The sequence below is a fragment of the Doryrhamphus excisus genome, linkage group LG1 (genome assembly GCF_037039965.1).
Source record: "Doryrhamphus excisus strain RoL-2023G ecotype Guam linkage group LG1, RoL_Dexc_Guam_v1.1, whole genome shotgun sequence".
Classification (NCBI taxonomy): Eukaryota; Metazoa; Chordata; class Actinopteri; order Syngnathiformes; family Syngnathidae; genus Doryrhamphus; species Doryrhamphus excisus.
The window spans coordinates 6,451,213-6,468,072 of NC_136357.1; the positions used below are offsets into that span (position 1 = coordinate 6,451,213).

The 16,860-nt window shown below is 40.1% G+C and overlaps 3 protein-coding genes across 7 annotated transcripts in view; 2 read left to right on the plus strand and 1 right to left on the minus strand.

Moving 5' to 3' along the window:
* Positions 1-5,641, plus strand: part of kiaa0513 (KIAA0513 ortholog) — a 35,138-nt gene extending 29,497 nt beyond the window's left edge. Inside the window, exon 14 of the transcript XR_013625140.1 lies at positions 5,630-5,641. The gene's annotated coding sequence lies outside the window, so the exon portion shown is untranslated. The remainder of the gene's footprint in view (positions 1-5,629) is intronic.
* Positions 528-3,480, minus strand: acd (ACD shelterin complex subunit and telomerase recruitment factor). 2 transcript variants are annotated; one of them, XM_058075588.2, is made up of 2 exons: positions 3,310-3,480; positions 528-2,406 (listed from the first exon to the last, which is right to left on the minus strand). In XM_058075588.2, the coding sequence occupies exon 2, from the start codon at positions 2,369-2,371 to the stop codon at positions 779-781; it is 1,593 nt and encodes a 530-aa protein (XP_057931571.2). In that variant the 5' UTR covers positions 2,372-2,406; positions 3,310-3,480; the 3' UTR covers positions 528-778. The 2 variants fall into 2 exon arrangements, with proteins under 2 accessions (XP_057931571.2, XP_057931570.2); XM_058075587.2 differs by having other exon boundaries at positions 3,300-3,480.
* On the plus strand, positions 3,789-15,347 carry gan (gigaxonin). 4 transcript variants are annotated; one of them, XM_058075583.2, is made up of 13 exons: positions 3,789-3,933; positions 4,627-4,818; positions 4,973-5,087; positions 6,202-6,552; positions 6,632-6,700; positions 6,851-7,002; positions 7,174-7,295; positions 7,407-7,519; positions 8,501-8,650; positions 9,157-9,293; positions 10,195-10,329; positions 10,577-10,686; positions 10,764-15,347. In XM_058075583.2, the coding sequence occupies exons 2-13, from the start codon at positions 4,634-4,636 to the stop codon at positions 10,934-10,936; spliced, it is 1,812 nt and encodes a 603-aa protein (XP_057931566.2). In that variant the 5' UTR covers positions 3,789-3,933; positions 4,627-4,633; the 3' UTR covers positions 10,937-15,347. The 4 variants fall into 4 exon arrangements, with proteins under 4 accessions (XP_057931566.2, XP_057931565.2, XP_057931569.2 ...); XM_058075582.2 differs by having other exon boundaries at positions 3,791-3,933; positions 4,595-4,818; XM_058075586.2 differs by having other exon boundaries at positions 3,792-3,933; positions 4,728-4,818.
* The last annotated feature ends 1,513 nt before the right edge of the window (positions 15,348-16,860 follow it).

Genomic DNA, 16,860 nt, shown 5'->3' on the forward strand with positions numbered 1-16,860 from the left:
TTTTGAATTGGTATTATTTTCAAAAGCATATTTGGCTTGTTTACACCTAATGGGAGCTTTGACAGCTTTTTATATTTTACAGTTTCACTACTGCATGCTGTTACTTTGGTGACATCTACTGGACAATTAGCAGAAATACATTTTCCACCCTTAACACTTTTCCCATCATGGCACAATTCTACATAAAAAGAATATCATGTTGATTTACCCATTTCATGTCAGCCTGATTGGTTCAACATAAATTGAATATGAAATATAGAACAGGTAAACATAAATAATAGTAGTATGTTGGATTCCATAAAGATGTCAAGGCATGCAATTTCCCTCTTTATAATCCCATCACACTTCTCCCTCATCACTTAATTTAATACAAAATTAGGTTTGACTACTCAAGAACAGGCAATAAAATTGTCATCTCAAATCAAAATAGCAAGAATTTTCACGTTTATTGACAAAGAGTGTATTTTTATTTACAGCCATACAGGATATAGTATTCATGGGACTTCAACACACACACACACACACACACACACACACACACATCCTGACCATGAATTGTACATTATGTCCCGCCCTCTTCCTGCTGGGAGTACGCCAAAGAAACACATTGTTAAGTTTATGGTCAGCACATTCTAGGAGTTCAGCAAAGTTTAGCTATTAATGTTGAATGCATAACCCATTGTAAGAATAGCATGGATGTAAATAGCTGTATGTGAATAATACTCCAGTACTCCAGTATAAGCAACTGGGATCCAGTGACAGGCAGTGTTGGCAAATATTATTGATGTGTTGCCTGCTTTTGTTCAACAAGATACTTGACAGCCCAATGCAGCAGAGAATCTTCCACTTTGAACTGGCTCAAGTCAAGAAGATTCTTAGCAGTCACTTTATACGTGTATGAGAAAGGGCGGCCATCACTGTGAACAGCAGGAGTTCTTCTTCTTTTTTCTGCAAGCATGGTTTGAACCTGAATGCTGCCATCATTCGCCATGGAGTCAAACAGCCACGATGGAGGGCTCCCGCTTTGATGAGCTTCTTCCTCTTCCTCCAGTGTGATTTTGTTTTGGGTTTTTTGGAAAAACTCGAGTTCCCGTTTTCTCTTTGACTTTCTACATTGTCTCTCAGCCACGTCCGAATTCTCAATCGAAGTCTGTTTTTCTTGGGAAGCAGTGTGAATGTGTTGTGTTTGTGTGTTATTGCTGTTGCCGAGTGAGGGTGGCAGTTTTTGGTAAGGTGGTAAAAAACTGTGTTCTCCTTTGCTGTGCTGAGAGGTGTTGACATCAGGTTGTGTATTTATAGGCACGGGGGTACTGGTTATGTTCAGAGGACACTTTTGGGGAGGAATAAACTGGATATTGGTTTCTTCCGGGGACTCTGTAAAAGAATTAGAGGAGCTGCATGGTGCAGGGAAATTGTGCCAAGGGTCCGCTGGAGGTATGATGGTATTTTCAGTCGTATCAACTCTTATGTGGTCAGCATGCATGAAGTTTTCTCTCTCTTCTCTTGCATGTGTGTCTGTTTTCCCGTCAGCAGCATCGACAAATGACTGGCTGGGATCACAAAGCTGTAAATCCAACTCCCTATCAGGTGTCGGTCTCGCTACATTTGCTCTTTGCTCCACTGGAGCATCTCCTTCTGGAATGAGTAGACACTTCATCGGAATACTGAAACATTTCATGCCCTTATCTTGAATCCGTTCAGTGTCCCAACTTGTGGCGGTGAACAAGTCCGACTCATTAAGCAATGGGATGCCAGGGGCAATCTCCTGGCTGTCGCCGTTTGCCTGCATCAGTCTCTTGTGCACATCCAGCATCACTGTCCGAAAACAGTCAAACTGCATCTCCCCGAGCAGCTCTGACAGATCAAAGCCAAACTGGCTGTTTTGATATTCCTGCCCATCCTTGACCATGAGTGAACTCCACGTCTCGTAGATCTTCTTATGAACAGAGGGCAAAGAGGTGCAGCAGGGAGTTTTCTCTTTTTCTGTGCCAACTGAAAGGATGAACATCTTATCAACCACTAAGAAGAACCTACAATAAATATCTTCCATAGACATGTGAAAGCGCAGCTGGATCTTTTTCATGCAAACGCTGCTATTAATCATACTGCTGAAACATTCCTTATCCCAATTGTCCTGGATTTCCTCCCATGCAGTTGATGTGAGAAGGACGGGCATATTTACGACTCCATCAGACACGAAAAGCAACCCTTTGGGTCCTTCATGAGTCCTGGTCTGGGAATCAGTCAGCTCACCCACACCAATGACATGAGCGTTCAGTCGCACAGGAGCACTGCTTCCCTCTTCACTGCCATAGCTCAGGATCAGTTTCTCTATCCATGGAGACACTTGGTCACTAGTCGCACGACGCATGTTTTCCTTTCACGTTGTCTCTCTTGACCTGTTACCTATAGAACAAACATGATAAGTTTATTATCTTATTTTATCAACACCTTCAGGGAAGAACTACATTTGAAACACTTATATGCTAGGACTATGTTAAAAAGCCATAGCATTTCAGTATGTGGAATCAAACCATGGAATGGATTGAGTAAGACCCTCAAACAATGCACAACGATGAGCCAATTCAAGAAACAATACAAGCAGTTGATGTTTGCTAAATACAAGGATGAAGAGTCTTGAACCAGTCATGATGTGCTATATATATCACTATATTGACACTTACTATGGTACCCATTATGTCATTGGATGGTCATATCACCGAGTACTTTGGTACGTGACATAAATAAAATAAAAAAAAAAAACTTAAATTAGTATATTAGGAAAGCAGGAAGTGAACAAATGTAACAGTTACTGATTGTAAAAGTATCAGATGGAGGGGTAGGATTTAATAAGCTTTGCTTCTTCCTACTCCTTTTGGACATGTGGAACTGTGAACTGATTATGTGATGCATTCAATTGTAATCTGATGCATGTTCAAATGAAATTAAACCATTACCTTCATAACTGCATAAGCAATCTATCTATTATTAGACATTCTGTATTATTGTATCTTTAATTCAAATATATCACTTGAACTTTTTTAAATGACAAAATGTATGCAAATTAAATATTCAAGTGTCAGCAGGTAAAATATATAGTATGAATGAGCTATCCGTAATAGATATGGAGAATGGGTAGTTTTCATAGTCATTTTGTGCAAATGTATGCATGTGAAGTTCTCGTTAGCAGATGTGAAACATACGTGACATATCACTACGAGAATAGTCAACACCTTAAGTTTAACGCGTTGGCTCTTTTCTTTTATGCTGATATTATGTCTCCATTAGTATTTCTTTACCTTTGCTTACCTGATCCGTATCTATTCCATTCGATATTTGGCGTGAAATAGAAACCAATCGCGCGATCGTTTCCTTGCAGAAACCGGAAGTACTTTGAGGTCAACCTGACAAAATGGGTACGTTAGATTTCTTACACTTCCCCCTTTTTTTCTTGTATTTCAGCGGTATACCTGACGATATACCCACTCTCTACAATTATCTAAACGTCTAACGCATAATACGTTTATATTTTTTTTAAATTATGACTGGGTGTGACTAGTTTGAACGCTGCACAGCTACGTGTTTCCGCCACGCTGATGGTTTGTTCAGGGACAGCAAAAACTATAAGATTTCTGATTATTTTACGACGGGGTGCCACTCGTTTAAATATCACGAGCTATCGAGTATATGTATCTATATTAACTTAGATACAGACATTTTATATAGTATTGAGACTAAAATAGAAGCCCATACGTTTATATTTTCGTATGTCAGTGTAGTGCTCCAATTTCCAGTTGGTATTGAATGCAGCACAATCCATGTCTTCCTGTCCTCTCACAACAGTGTGAAATGATGTATGCAGTCTAAAATGTAGTTAGGTAATACGCAGACTGCACCCATTAGGGAAAGAGGGACGCGTTTCGTCGTCTAAAGGTAAGATATCAGTATAATAATACAGTAAATTATATAAAATGACCTTACTCGGTAAAAATGGCATCGCGAGTTTGGACTACTGTAAACATATACCACCCAGAACAAGTACAGATTGACTGTTCTATTTGTTAACTAAACTTAATGACACATATATTGACATTTTCTTCTAAAACTGATTTGTGAATTATGTTGCTTGGAAGGTGTCGCCTTTGGGAACGGCACAACAACAAAACCCAGCTCTGATAGCCATAGCTTTTTATTTAGAGAACTCCTACTTTATGGACTTCTCTTTGTTCGGTCTTGTGATAATTGTTTTTCTGCTTAAAATGTTATACTGAATGAGAGTTTGGTTGTGTTTGCAATATTCGATGTGTATTAAGAATTTATTAAACTGTTTTTATTTTGTGGTGTACATATAGGCCAGCTATAAGTTCCTCTTTACGTCCCCTTGTGGTGTGTTGATGTAATGGCGGCGTTTTTACCAAACCATGTTAGGTTCTTTGTAAGAGCATTACATTCTTAATCATGGTTTTGTACAGTATTTTCCATGTATTCCAGATATTTTTTAATTATTGTGTTTACTTTTGTATTAGTGCCAAAGCATGTTTATAGTAATTGACCCATTCATCACAATGGAATGACAATTGTCATTGATAAACAGGATTTAAGAGTGCATGACTAGATTTTTCCAAGTCTAAACATGCCAGATTCTGCATCAAATGAACCCGGTGTGAGGGTGTGCGACCCACAACACTCCCAGAAACTTCTGAGAGTTCTTCGTACCTTTTGGCAAGAGCACAGCTTCCATGATGCACTACTGGTCGTGGATGGTGAGGAGCTTCCTGTCCAGAAAAATATCTTGGCTGCAGCCAGCCCTTATATTAGGTAAGACAACATGGCTCAAATGGTTGCCATTCAAGCCGATCTACAATAATTATATAAGAAAACTGTGTAATAGGCCTGTAATTAAAAAGCAATGTATATGTCTCCTTAAGTGGAATAACCTACTTAGCTGTGTGTGTGAATGATTTGACTCTAGGACCAAACTGAACTACAATCCTCCTAAAGAAGATGGATCAACATACAGGATTGAGCTACAGGGGGTCTCCATGGCCATTATGAAACAGATACTGGACTACATCTTCAGCGGTGAAGTGAGTGACAACGATTGTAGGTGGGGTAAATCCAAACTATTGTTCCCATACTTTATGCTGGTACTGCCCCACCCTCTTCATTGTTTTAGAACTGTTTTCAATGCTCGTCATGAAACATATCATGTTTGGTTTGATGAAAACAGCTACAGCCAAATAAATTGTTTCTATAAGATGTAATGTAAATCCGATGAATCTGTTGCATACATCCAAAAACGTTAACAATTATAGTTGTATATGCAGAAATAATTATAAATGCATACAAACGAGGGAAAAGCATAGTTAATTTTACTGTTGCCAAAGACATGATGTGGCAACAAGTTCAACATCAACACTATCATGTTTTTCCATTAGTTATTTTTTTTAATTCAGTAGTGTTTCTCACCTCAAGTCTGAAAAATTGAGCCAAATGCCAGCATTTGATAAAGAAAGTGAGAAACACTATTGAAATCAAGAAAAAAAACTCATGGTAAAACACAAAGGTGGTGTAAAAACATGTTTTGTGTTAACATTTATGAAACCTGTGGTGTAACTGTTAATTTAGCAATGAAATACAGAGTTAAACGCTGATGACATCACAGATGGGGGATGAGCTGGCCTCCGGTTCCTGTTTCCACTGTAGCAGCAAGCAAATAAACTGCTAATAAGGATGTTTTGTGCTAAAAAAAATGATTTGGAACACATTTGGACACGCAGTGTATTAATAATAGGCGCCACACACGGCAGGCGACAAATGGTGTGTTGCGGCCATAACATGAGAAGATGGAGGCCATTTTGTACATTAACCAAGGCAAAATCTGAGCATAAATGTTTTATGTTAACCGAAAAGCATGATAACTGGGGGCTATGCTAACCAAGGGAACATTGTACTGAAATTAAATAAAGGTATACTGACAATAGAAAATCAATTCTAAAAAAAGGTATTTAAAGTATGTATTTAGTGTACTTTGTATACTCTACTCCTAACTGCAAGGTGGAAAAAATGTGTTGACAAAAAATGGGGGTGCACCTAAACTCGTAAAAATGTAATGTAAAAAAAAAATGTCACTCAAAATATATTTTTTTTCTATTTTATTTCTTATGTTTGTCTTTACGTCTGTCTGACTCTTTTATACAGATCACTTTGAATGAAGGGACCATTCAGGACATGGTGCAGGCTTCTGACCTTCTCCTCATGACTGACCTCAAGTTGCTGTGCTGCCAGTTCCTGGAAAGCTGTATCACCGCAGAGAACTGTATTGGCATCCGTCTTTTTTCTCTGCACTATTGCTTGCACCATGTCCACTATGCTGCCACCGAGTACCTGCACACGCATTTCCGAGATGTGGCGCTCACAGAGGAGTTCAGAGAGATGCCTCATGACCGACTCCGTGAGGTGCTAGCTGAGGAAAAGCTTAATGTCGGCAATGAAAAGCATGTGTTGGAGGCTGTGGTGCGATGGCTGGCCCATGACCCGGATGCACGTAGGGTGTGTAAACGAAAACGATAATCCTGATCAATTCCTACTCGTGGTCGGAAAGCAAATCTATTTGATTTTGTTATCATAGGTGCACATGAGGGAAGTAATGTCTGCGGTATGGCTGCAGGGCCTGGATACGAGCTACCTGCGAGAACAGGTAAAGAAACTAGATATTCTTTGAATCCAAGTACACTGTCTGAGCATTCAATGTATGTTTCCATGTTAAGTGGTATTTCTTGTCAAACCGGGTTTTAAATGGTGTGGGTGTTTGTGCTTATATGCGTGTGATTCATTTGTATCCCATTAGGCCATGGGGGAGCCGCTGATGAGGGAAGTGATTAGAGAGCACTGTCAGCCAGTGCTAGGAGAGAGCCAGCTGCAGGGCGAAGCTCTTCTTGCTGCTTTCAAGCCTCGAGGTTATTCCGAGTGTATTGTCGTTGTCGGAGGAGAGGATCGTAGGTAAAACTGTCTGATATATAATAATGTTCTGTACCATTCAGAAATTGTGGGGAAAAAAGTGAGATAGCTATAATTATCAAATATCATTTATTAGGAAAGAGGTTAGATCCATGTAAACAGACACAATGAACTGACATCTAATCGCTACATATTTTTTTAAATTGTGTACAGAACCAGGAAGCCCACAGCTGTGACTCGCTGCATGTGTCCCCTCTATGACACCAACAGGCAGGGCTGGATTGAGCTTCAGCCTTTGAACATGGCTCGTGTGGGACACGGAGTGGTTGTTGCTGGTCAGTGCATGACGGCGATGCAGATATTTAGATAAGAATATGATGGGAGTACACAATGTCCATTTCACAAATACACAAACTGGTAATAACGCTGTTTTTCTCGTGTTTTAGAGGGATTTCTGTTTGTGGTGGGTGGAACAGATGAGAACAGCACAGTCTTGAACACTGGTGAGAAGTATGACCCTGACTCTAACACATGGAGCCCAATACCCACAATGCTACAGGTATACTCACCACATCCTGCACCGGATTCACAAATCATATTTTCACATATTCTTAGAGTATTTCCATTCCATTCTCCTTGGCTTATCCGGGTTGCGGGGGCAGCAGTCTCAGTAGGGAAGCCCAAACTTCCCAGTCTCTGGTCACCTACTCCAGCTCCACCGGAAGGACACCAAGGCATTCCCAGGGCAGCTGTGAGACATAATCCCTCCAGTGTGTCCTAGGTGCCCCGGGGTCTTGTCCTAGCTGGGCATGCCCGGAACACCTCTCTAGGTAGGCGTCTGGACTGGATGCCTGAGCCACCGCAACTGGCACCACTCGATGTGAAGGAGAAGTGGCTGCACTCTGAGCCCCTCCTGGATGACTGAGCTCCTCACCCTATCTTTTAGGGCAGTGGTTTTTAAACTGGGAGGCGCACCATTGTGGGCACTATAACAGGGGAGGCGCGGGGCTCCTGTGAACACTTTTCATTATCAACCCTTTAGGTTCATTTATTCATTTCATCATGGGGAGTGCTGGAGCCTATCCCAGCCTATCCCTGTCTTCAGGGTACACCCTGGACTGGTCGCCAGCCAATCACAGGGCACATATAGACAAACAACCATTCACACTCACATTCATACCTATGGACAATTTGGAGTCGCCAATTAACCTAGCATGTTTTTGGAATGTGGGAGGAAACCGGAGTACCCGGAGAAAACCCACGCATGCAAACTTGTAGGTCTCCTAGGTGCCATAGGTGCCAGAGGTTTTTTTTTTTTTTTTTAAAGAAAATATTCCGTTTTGATATTTCTATTACAAATGGTTGTAGCTTGAATAAGTGCATACTGTAAATGAGAAAAATCACTCAAAATTTCATATCATGACGTTACCGGAGGCCGTATGGTGGTTACCATGTTGGGTCGCCACTTGTCATTGAGAGGTGATGGTGGGTCACACTGACCTCCTAAAAAGCAATGTTACTATGTCACTCATTTTTGCAGGCTCGCCAGAACTTTGGTGTTGTGGAGCTAGATGGTCTGATTTACATTCTGGGAGGAGAGAATGAAGAAACTGAACTCACTACTGTCGAAGTGTTTGACCCTCATGTCAATACCTGGAAGATGCAGACCAGTATGACCATGATTCGGAAGGTACCCCACTTATAAAAAAGTCAAACATTTAAGACATGTCAAGTTACTTATAAGACTTGGAGGATACAACATAGGAAAATTCCACAATTTTAATCAGCATGACGAGCATATCTTGCAATTAACAAATTACTTTAAACACCAGTCACCAAACAATTGCACAAGTCTGTTTTTGACCTCGGGAGAAGACTGGAGTACCCAGGGTAAACCTGCGGAAGCATCATGGCTGGGGTCGGCAGAGTTCAAAGTTCGATCCCCACATCCTGAATTATACATGGATGAATGTGTTGACAGTGTAACATGTAAACCTCACATTGACAGGTTCAAGCCAAGAGTTGAACACCAAACCGTCTTGCTCTATGGCAACCGTGGGTCATTATGGGATACAGACAAAACAAAACAAAAATTGAAATGATTTTGATTTCCCAAAAGTATGAAGTTGAATACTTTTTGAATGCACTGAATCTTTTTTCTTCCACCCATATTTTGTTTCTGTTTCGTCCCTCCAGGTGGGTTGCTATGCCTCAATGAATAAGAAGATCTATGCCATGGGAGGAGGTTCCTACGGGAAACTTTTTGACTCAGTTGAAAGCTTTGACCCAAAAACCCAGCAGTGGACGGGCCTCTGTCCTCTCAAGGAGAGAAGGTAACCGAATAGTTTAGTCATTTTGTTTCCTAAGTTTCTTTAAAGAAGGAGGCTCTTTGACGCTAACACTTAAGTGTGTTTATTTCTCTTTACTCTTCTTCTTGATGTGTGACCTGATTTCCATAAACTGGTGGCACTTGGTATACAATACACTCAAAACTTCAGGTGTCTATACTCGCCTTCCATGTATTGCACAACAGGACATGAAGCACAGTATTGTGGTCAGTGTCGCACCAACCAGTCTTGGTTTCAATTTTACTAGTTTTACATATCTCTTCCATCTTACTGACATGTTAAATGACGTCTGTAGCTATGATTGTAGTTGTTGAATCACACTGTGTACTTGATTAGGAATGAGTAATAGCAGAATCTATTGACAGAAGAAAATGTGCTGTATTGCATGACCTTTCAAGAGCTGAAACATCACATCCTAAAGTTAAATTACCTCCTGTAATTAGGTTTAAGGGGGACATATTATGCTAATTTTTGGCCTTTTGTATTGAGTTGTGGACTTCTATAGAGCAGCTACACACAATAACCCACACTGAAGACTTTGTAGATCTTCTAGAATCTGCACCTATTCCAGCTTCCTTGGATTTCCTAAATGGTCTGCTTTAATTTATTCCACCCACAGCCCGCCTCTGGGCACACCCACTCTGCTGTGATTGGTCTTACTCATCTTGTAAAGCTTGTACCCGGACACGCCCATATAAGGAAGTCCAGCTCACTTTGACATCACAATGAGCCTGTGTTCGAAAAAACTCTCTAGAGCCAAGTGTTCATAGCCATCCCAAACTTTTTTCAGGGTTCACTTCCAAAAGCGTAAACCACATTATCTGAACATTTATTGGTCAGAAAAGTGTAAAAGCATAATAGCTGATGGAATAACTTCTTTGGTCAGGTTTGGATCGGTCGCCTGTGGTGTTGGTAAGGAGCTCTACGTGTTTGGTGGGGTGAGAAGTCAAGAGAATGACAACCCAGAGCAACGTCATATGATGACCTGCAAGTCGGAGTTCTACCATGATGAAATGAGAAGGTTTGTATACACTGTTTTTATGAATATCATTCAGTATTAGATGAAATGCTTACTACTTTGTGTGCATATATGATTTTCAAGTAAATAACAGTAGAGAAAAGAATCAAAGTCAATAACAGTAATAAAAAATAATCTTACCGAAATGAATTACTTTGACTGACTCGGGATAGGCTCCAGCTCTCCTATGCATCAGATGCAGTCATGTATTATAACCTGTACTGACTGTTCTATCTCATTGAACCTGCAGGTGGATGTTCCTGGATGACCAAAACCTGTGTATCCAAACTAGCTCGTCATTTGTCTATGGTGCAGTTCCCATCGGAGCCAGCATCTACGTAGTGGGAGACCTGGACACTGGTCAGTAAGACAATGCCACAACTTAAATGAGTTCAAATAAGCAGAATACCCGAATATTATATTTGGTATGTGCACAGGTACCAGTTTTGACTACATCCGTGAGTTCCGCCGTAGCACGGGCACCTGGCATCGCACCAAGCCAATGTTAGCCAACGACCTCTCCAAAACGACATGTGCTGCTCTGCGATTCGCCAACTGTCGACTGTTCCGCCTTCAGCTGAGCCAGGGAATGTTTCGAATCAGAGTCTGAAGTCACGATGGCCAAAGCAGCTCCTCCTTCACTTTTGCACACTGGTATTTTCAACTGATTTGGTTTTGTTGATTTTATGAACGCATAAGTACAGTATTTAAGTAGCTACTGTAATTATGTGGCTTTTTACTCTTTATTTTAGGGGGACCGTGTTAACTGTAATTATCCAAATGTAACTTGTGGAGCAGGATGATGTGGTTGTATATTTTATTGATTTCATTCTTCTTTTTTTTTTTACTTGTACCTATTAGGGACTTTCGTAACACTGGACAAAATACTGGCTGCAGCCAGTATGATGCACATTTATTGGCAAATTATGTAACTTTATTCGCATTTTTATTAGCCTTTTTTACTGCTGTGCAATTGATTCTAATTCTTGGGAAAGTGATATAGAACACTGTATTATTAGATATTACACTAATTTGGTTAGTCCCATACAACGCAAAGCTAAGCTATGAATGTATTGTTCATATAGATTAGCATATATAGTATACAGTACATATGTCTGTATATATTAGATGTGTCATGAGATCTCACAAGATTAAAACTTGGCAATATTTCTCGTTTAGAGAAAACTTGTCGCATGAGAACAGACCAACTATGGCATCGTTGCTGTGAATGATGTAATAAGGAAGTGGCAGTGTACGAGACCGCACATTTGGTGCTTTACGCACACTATAAACCTTGCAATCCAGCCTACCTCGGTGTTCCCAGCATCACTTTCTTGTGACTGTGTCTGTTTTTTTCCATCAAAGTATAATAGTTGCCACCATGTTAATGTCCAAGTACAAGCGGTTGTAATTCTACATTTGATCAAAAATACTTAAGATTTGTCAGATCAAAACATGATCGCTGCATAAAACATGTCATGGTAGCGTCCATTTTCCTATTTCTTGGTAACGCACTCTAAGCAACATGGGAACTGTAGTTCTTTCAGAGTAAACATAAAACTATTGCAATCTTTTTACGTTACATTAGTACATGTTAACATCAATGATTAGTAGTAGCAGCTCCAACTGCCATCATTATTTTAGCATTTGTAATTTTTACTTTTTGTTTTCAATTTGCAAAAAAACAGTTAAAAGCGTCATGCGGTTATAAAACCTTTCAAAATGTACCAGCATTGCTTTGTGACTCAGTTAAATAAAAAGGTCTGTTTGTTTAGTCCTTTATTTTGTCATTGTAGTTTTCTTAAACGTAATGTTAAGTATTGTCTCGTAAGCTGAGAGTATCATGACACCCATGGTCAAAAGTTTAAGAATAGTTGAATAATTACTTTATATTTTGCACTGTTGGATCATAAGAAGGTTCTAAGTAGAGCTGCTTTACTGGATCTAATTTCCTGGACTTAACATCTGGATGGATCAGGAATACGTTGCTGAAAGTGGATCTTGAGTCTCTTGAGTTTGTGTGTTGCTGCTTTGGTGACCTACCGCTGACCCTGCTTTCAGTACAGTTCAGTCACTCATCGTTTTGGCATCCCTTGACCCTGTTTCTTTTGGGTGAATTACAGCTGCTGATGTTTGTCTAAATTAGACAAAAAAGATCTGAGTTGATTGTCTGTATCATGTTTAGGGTAAATTTTTACAGTGAAAACACAGCATCCGGCTATTTTTTTGTTAGTCTTTAGCATTCACAAGGTGCCTCAGCTTTTGTTTCCTGCTGCTCGTTTCCCTTCCCAGCGTGTAGTCTCTAATTATGTAGCAATTTCCAGTGCCACCGTTCTTCCACATTCGTCTTTGTCCTCGTGTTGCTCAGTGTCGACATTTTGACGAATCACGTGAGGCTTTATCTGAAAAACAAGAGTAGAAAAAAAAGACAGCTGGTTCTCATCAAAGAGTCAGCTCTCGTCATTCACTTCATTCAACCGGCTCTAAGAGAACAATAGTTTGCAAATAACCCATCACTTATCGTAATCATCATTTATAATATTCTAATGGTAGTTTATAAAAAGATTGAGCTGCAACTGGTCCCTGGCTGAACTTTGGATATCCTTGCTGTGTAGGCCATGTTATGCTAAGCAGCCTGGACAGAGCTGCATGTAGGCAACTCTGTTAAATGCATCTCAGTTTCCATTGTATGTTCAAATAGGTCTGTCAAGTATGAATGAATTTCAACATGAATTTCCTGTGCTGTGGTCAACCTTCACTATTGCATCATTCATAATTACTTTATTTGATTTTTAGAATATGTGGAGGGAGAATTAAAAAAAATGAGCTGCAGGCCAAAAATGGCACCCGGCAAGTGACATGAAATATTGAACTTCCCGTGGAGACGTCACATGATACATTTTTTCCACTACTGCTGTGTACAGAGAACACGCCAAAATAAGAAGTAGTCAGTACACAACAGTTGCATGTTCCCATTGTATGTTCCCTTACAGTAATACCATGAGCTGGTCTCTTAATGCACTTTAAAGTCAAGGCAATGTTGATGATTTCTGCTGTTAATGATTCATTTCCTCTATTAATGTTGTAAATATAGATCGACATGACATGAGTGTGACTTATGAATGGTGAACAGGGGACGCTGTAACAGTCCCGCCTGTTTATGTTGTCCTATTTTTTCCTCGGTGTTCCATCATTTACTGTAACTATAATGACTTACTGTTCTCTCTTATTGGCTCATGAGTCACTCGTCTGTCATAGACTACAGGGGGAAATCATTGTTTCAATTATTTTGAATTGATATCTGTCCTTTTGTGCAGTTTTGTTAAGTACATTGTAGTTATTTTCAAATAAGGACTGTATTTACAATGAATGGTCAATGTAACATTACAACTATGTGGTATATCCCCCATCATTTTCCTGGGTCTGGGTTTTGGTAATGGTAATGGTTTTATTTCATTTGAACATGTGTCAGATTACAATTGAATGCATCACATAATCAGTTCACAGTTCCACATGTCCAAAAGGAGTAGGAAGAAGCAAAGCTTATTAAATCCTACCCCTCCATCTGGTACTTTTACAATCAGTAACTGTTACATTTGTTCACTTCCTGCTTTCCTAATATAGTTTAAGTTTTTTTTTTGTTTGTTTTTTGTTTTTTAATTTTTTGTCCTTTACCGAAGTATGAGGTGTTATGACCACGTATGTTTTTTTGTATGGATTAAACAAGTATCAAGGTGTTGTTTCTTTAATGTTGTCCAGGGGTGACAGCAAGTCAGTGTTTTTTAAGTCTAAAGTAAGTCTCAAGTACTTAATCTCATGCCTCGAGTCAGGTCCCAAATAAAGACGTGGAAGTCCATGTCAATTCAAGTCAATTCCGAAGTCATGGGCATTAAATTAACTGATTGGAAGTCATTGCATTCAATGAGGCAGATTCAAAGGGAAAATCATCAGACAAAGGCAAGTCCATCCATCCATTATCCTCACTAGGGTCGCAAGAGTATGCCGGAGCCTATCCCAGCAGTCTTTGATTGGGATAGACAAACAACCATTCACACTCACATTCATACCTATGGACAATTTGGAGTCGCCAATTAACCTAGCATGTTTTTGGAATGTGGGAGGAAACCGGAGTACCTGGAGAAAATCCACTTATGCACAGGGAGAACATGCAAACTCCACACAGAGATGCCCAACAGAGATTCGAACCCACATCTTCCCAATTTCCTGACTACAGCCCACATGCTAACCACTCAGCTCCTGAGTTATTGATGACAAAGTCCAACTCAAGCTGCAAGTGTTTGATGATATGATCAAATTGAGTCCAAAGTCATCAAACTTATGACTCATATCCAAGTTGCGTACCTAGAGTCCACACCTCTGGTGTTGCCTCATGTAAATAAGATATTTGCACACACACACAATAAGTATGTGAAACATTTGTAATTGAAACATTGCACTGTGTTAGGTGTACAAAATCAACAAATCCGGTAGGGTAGATTAGCACAACGGGATTACCAAAGCGCGATGCAGATAATTCAATTAAAGCGAGCAGCTCATGACAACTCCCAAAATGACACACCCTATTGTAACGTCATTCCTTGTAACTGATGATGATGATGCGGTAGGGGTGAGCCTTTCTGTGAAAGTGATGATGGAGGCTGTACTGTCCACTTCTTGTGCATATCGAACTGATTTTATTGCCATTTTGAAACATGCCCCCTTTTTCTCCCTTTTCACTTGTAATAGCTGTAATTGGTCATCATTCTATGGTTTTTGTGGCGCAAGTGGAGCTTTTGAAACAGCAGAAGGCAACTTCTGTAGTTAGAAAATTTCTGAAAATTAAAGTTGAAGTTGAATAAATGCTGAGATTAGTTGGGATGACATTGAATATCTATCCACAGATGTAAACTTGGGTTCTCTCGAATGAGAGATCTGGCAGTTACAAGGGGATTCAACCTTCAACGTCTGTTTTTCTTTTTCTTCTCTCCAACCATCAGCATAATTAAAGATTTTTATTTGAACTGGGTTCCCGTCTCTGCATCTCGAGGTCATGCCCACACCAGTATGAGACAATATTACGTCGGTTGAAGACCTTGTCCGACCACAATCAGAACAACTTATCATACCGCAATCTCTGGAACTGACTCAGAACAGAATGTATGACTTGGGATCAGGGTGAACTATGACTTTTTCTCATTTTAAACTTCTCTGATATATTGAACTTTACCAACCCCTTTAATATAAATATTCCAAAGAGATGGAAGGGCAATAAGACATCCAAGTCTTGATAAGTGATGTCACATAGAATACAGATTTGTTCCCTTCTGGTAGTAGTCCTGTTTGAGACTTCGGGCAGTATAAGGTGAAGGACATCAGGCAAGATTATTAAATAGAGGACCTAAGCTGACTTTTTAGATGACTGCTTTGCCATGCAAAAGAAGGTATGTGAAGCATATGATCGGTCGTGAGCAATAGGAGCAATAAAAATGAAATAACCAAGCTATGCTAATTCAAAGACGGTGAGGAAGGTATTCTTCTGTTCTGTTCAATTTAAAGTTCATTCGTTCATTCATTCATTTTCGACAGCGTATCCTCACAAGGGTCGCGGGGGCAAGAGGCGGGGTACACCCTGGACTGGTCGCCAGCCAATCACAGGGCACATATAGACAAACAACCATTCACACTCACATTCATACCTATGGACAATTTGGAGTCGCCAATTAACCTAGCATGTTTTTGGAATGTGGGAGGAAACCGGAGTACCCGGAGAAAACCCACGCATGCACGGGGAGAACATGCAAACTCCACACAGAGATGGCCGAGGGTGGAATTGAACTCAGGTCTCCTAGCTGTGAGGTCTGCGTGCTAGCCACTCGTCCACCGTGCAGCTTCAATTTAAAGTTGGTAAGTCATATTAAATGAACAAATTAATTAACAAATTTTGCGTCTCATGCAACCATTAGATTTTAGCTGTTTTAATACTTGATAATTATATAGATGATGAATAATGATATCTAACTAAACTGTTATCAACAAGGTACTTCCTGGTTCATGGAGGACATGACAAGACAGGACATTGGGGAGTTGGCCGCAACTCTAACTGGAATTAATAAAATCATTTATAAGCATTTTCATCCAGCTTTTCGTCTAGATTTTTTCTAGGATTTTTCTAAATCAGAGTTTCAAATTTCTGAGCACACAGGCCACACAGCTAGGAGACCTGGGTTTGATTCCACCCTCTGGCATGTCTGTGTGGAGTTTGCATGCTCTTCCCGTGCATGCGTGGGTTTTCTCCGGGTACTCCGGTTTCCTCCCACATTCCAAAAACATGCTAGGTTAATTGGCGACTCCAAATTGTCCATAGGTATGAATGTGAGTGTGAATGGTTGTTTGTCTATATGTGCCCTGTGATTGGCTGCCGACCAGTCCTCTGGGATAGGTTCCAGCATGCCCCTGACCCTAGTGAGGATAGCGGTAGAAAATGAATGAATGAATGAATGTTCTGTTCTACTATTATTACTGTGTCAAAGTGAT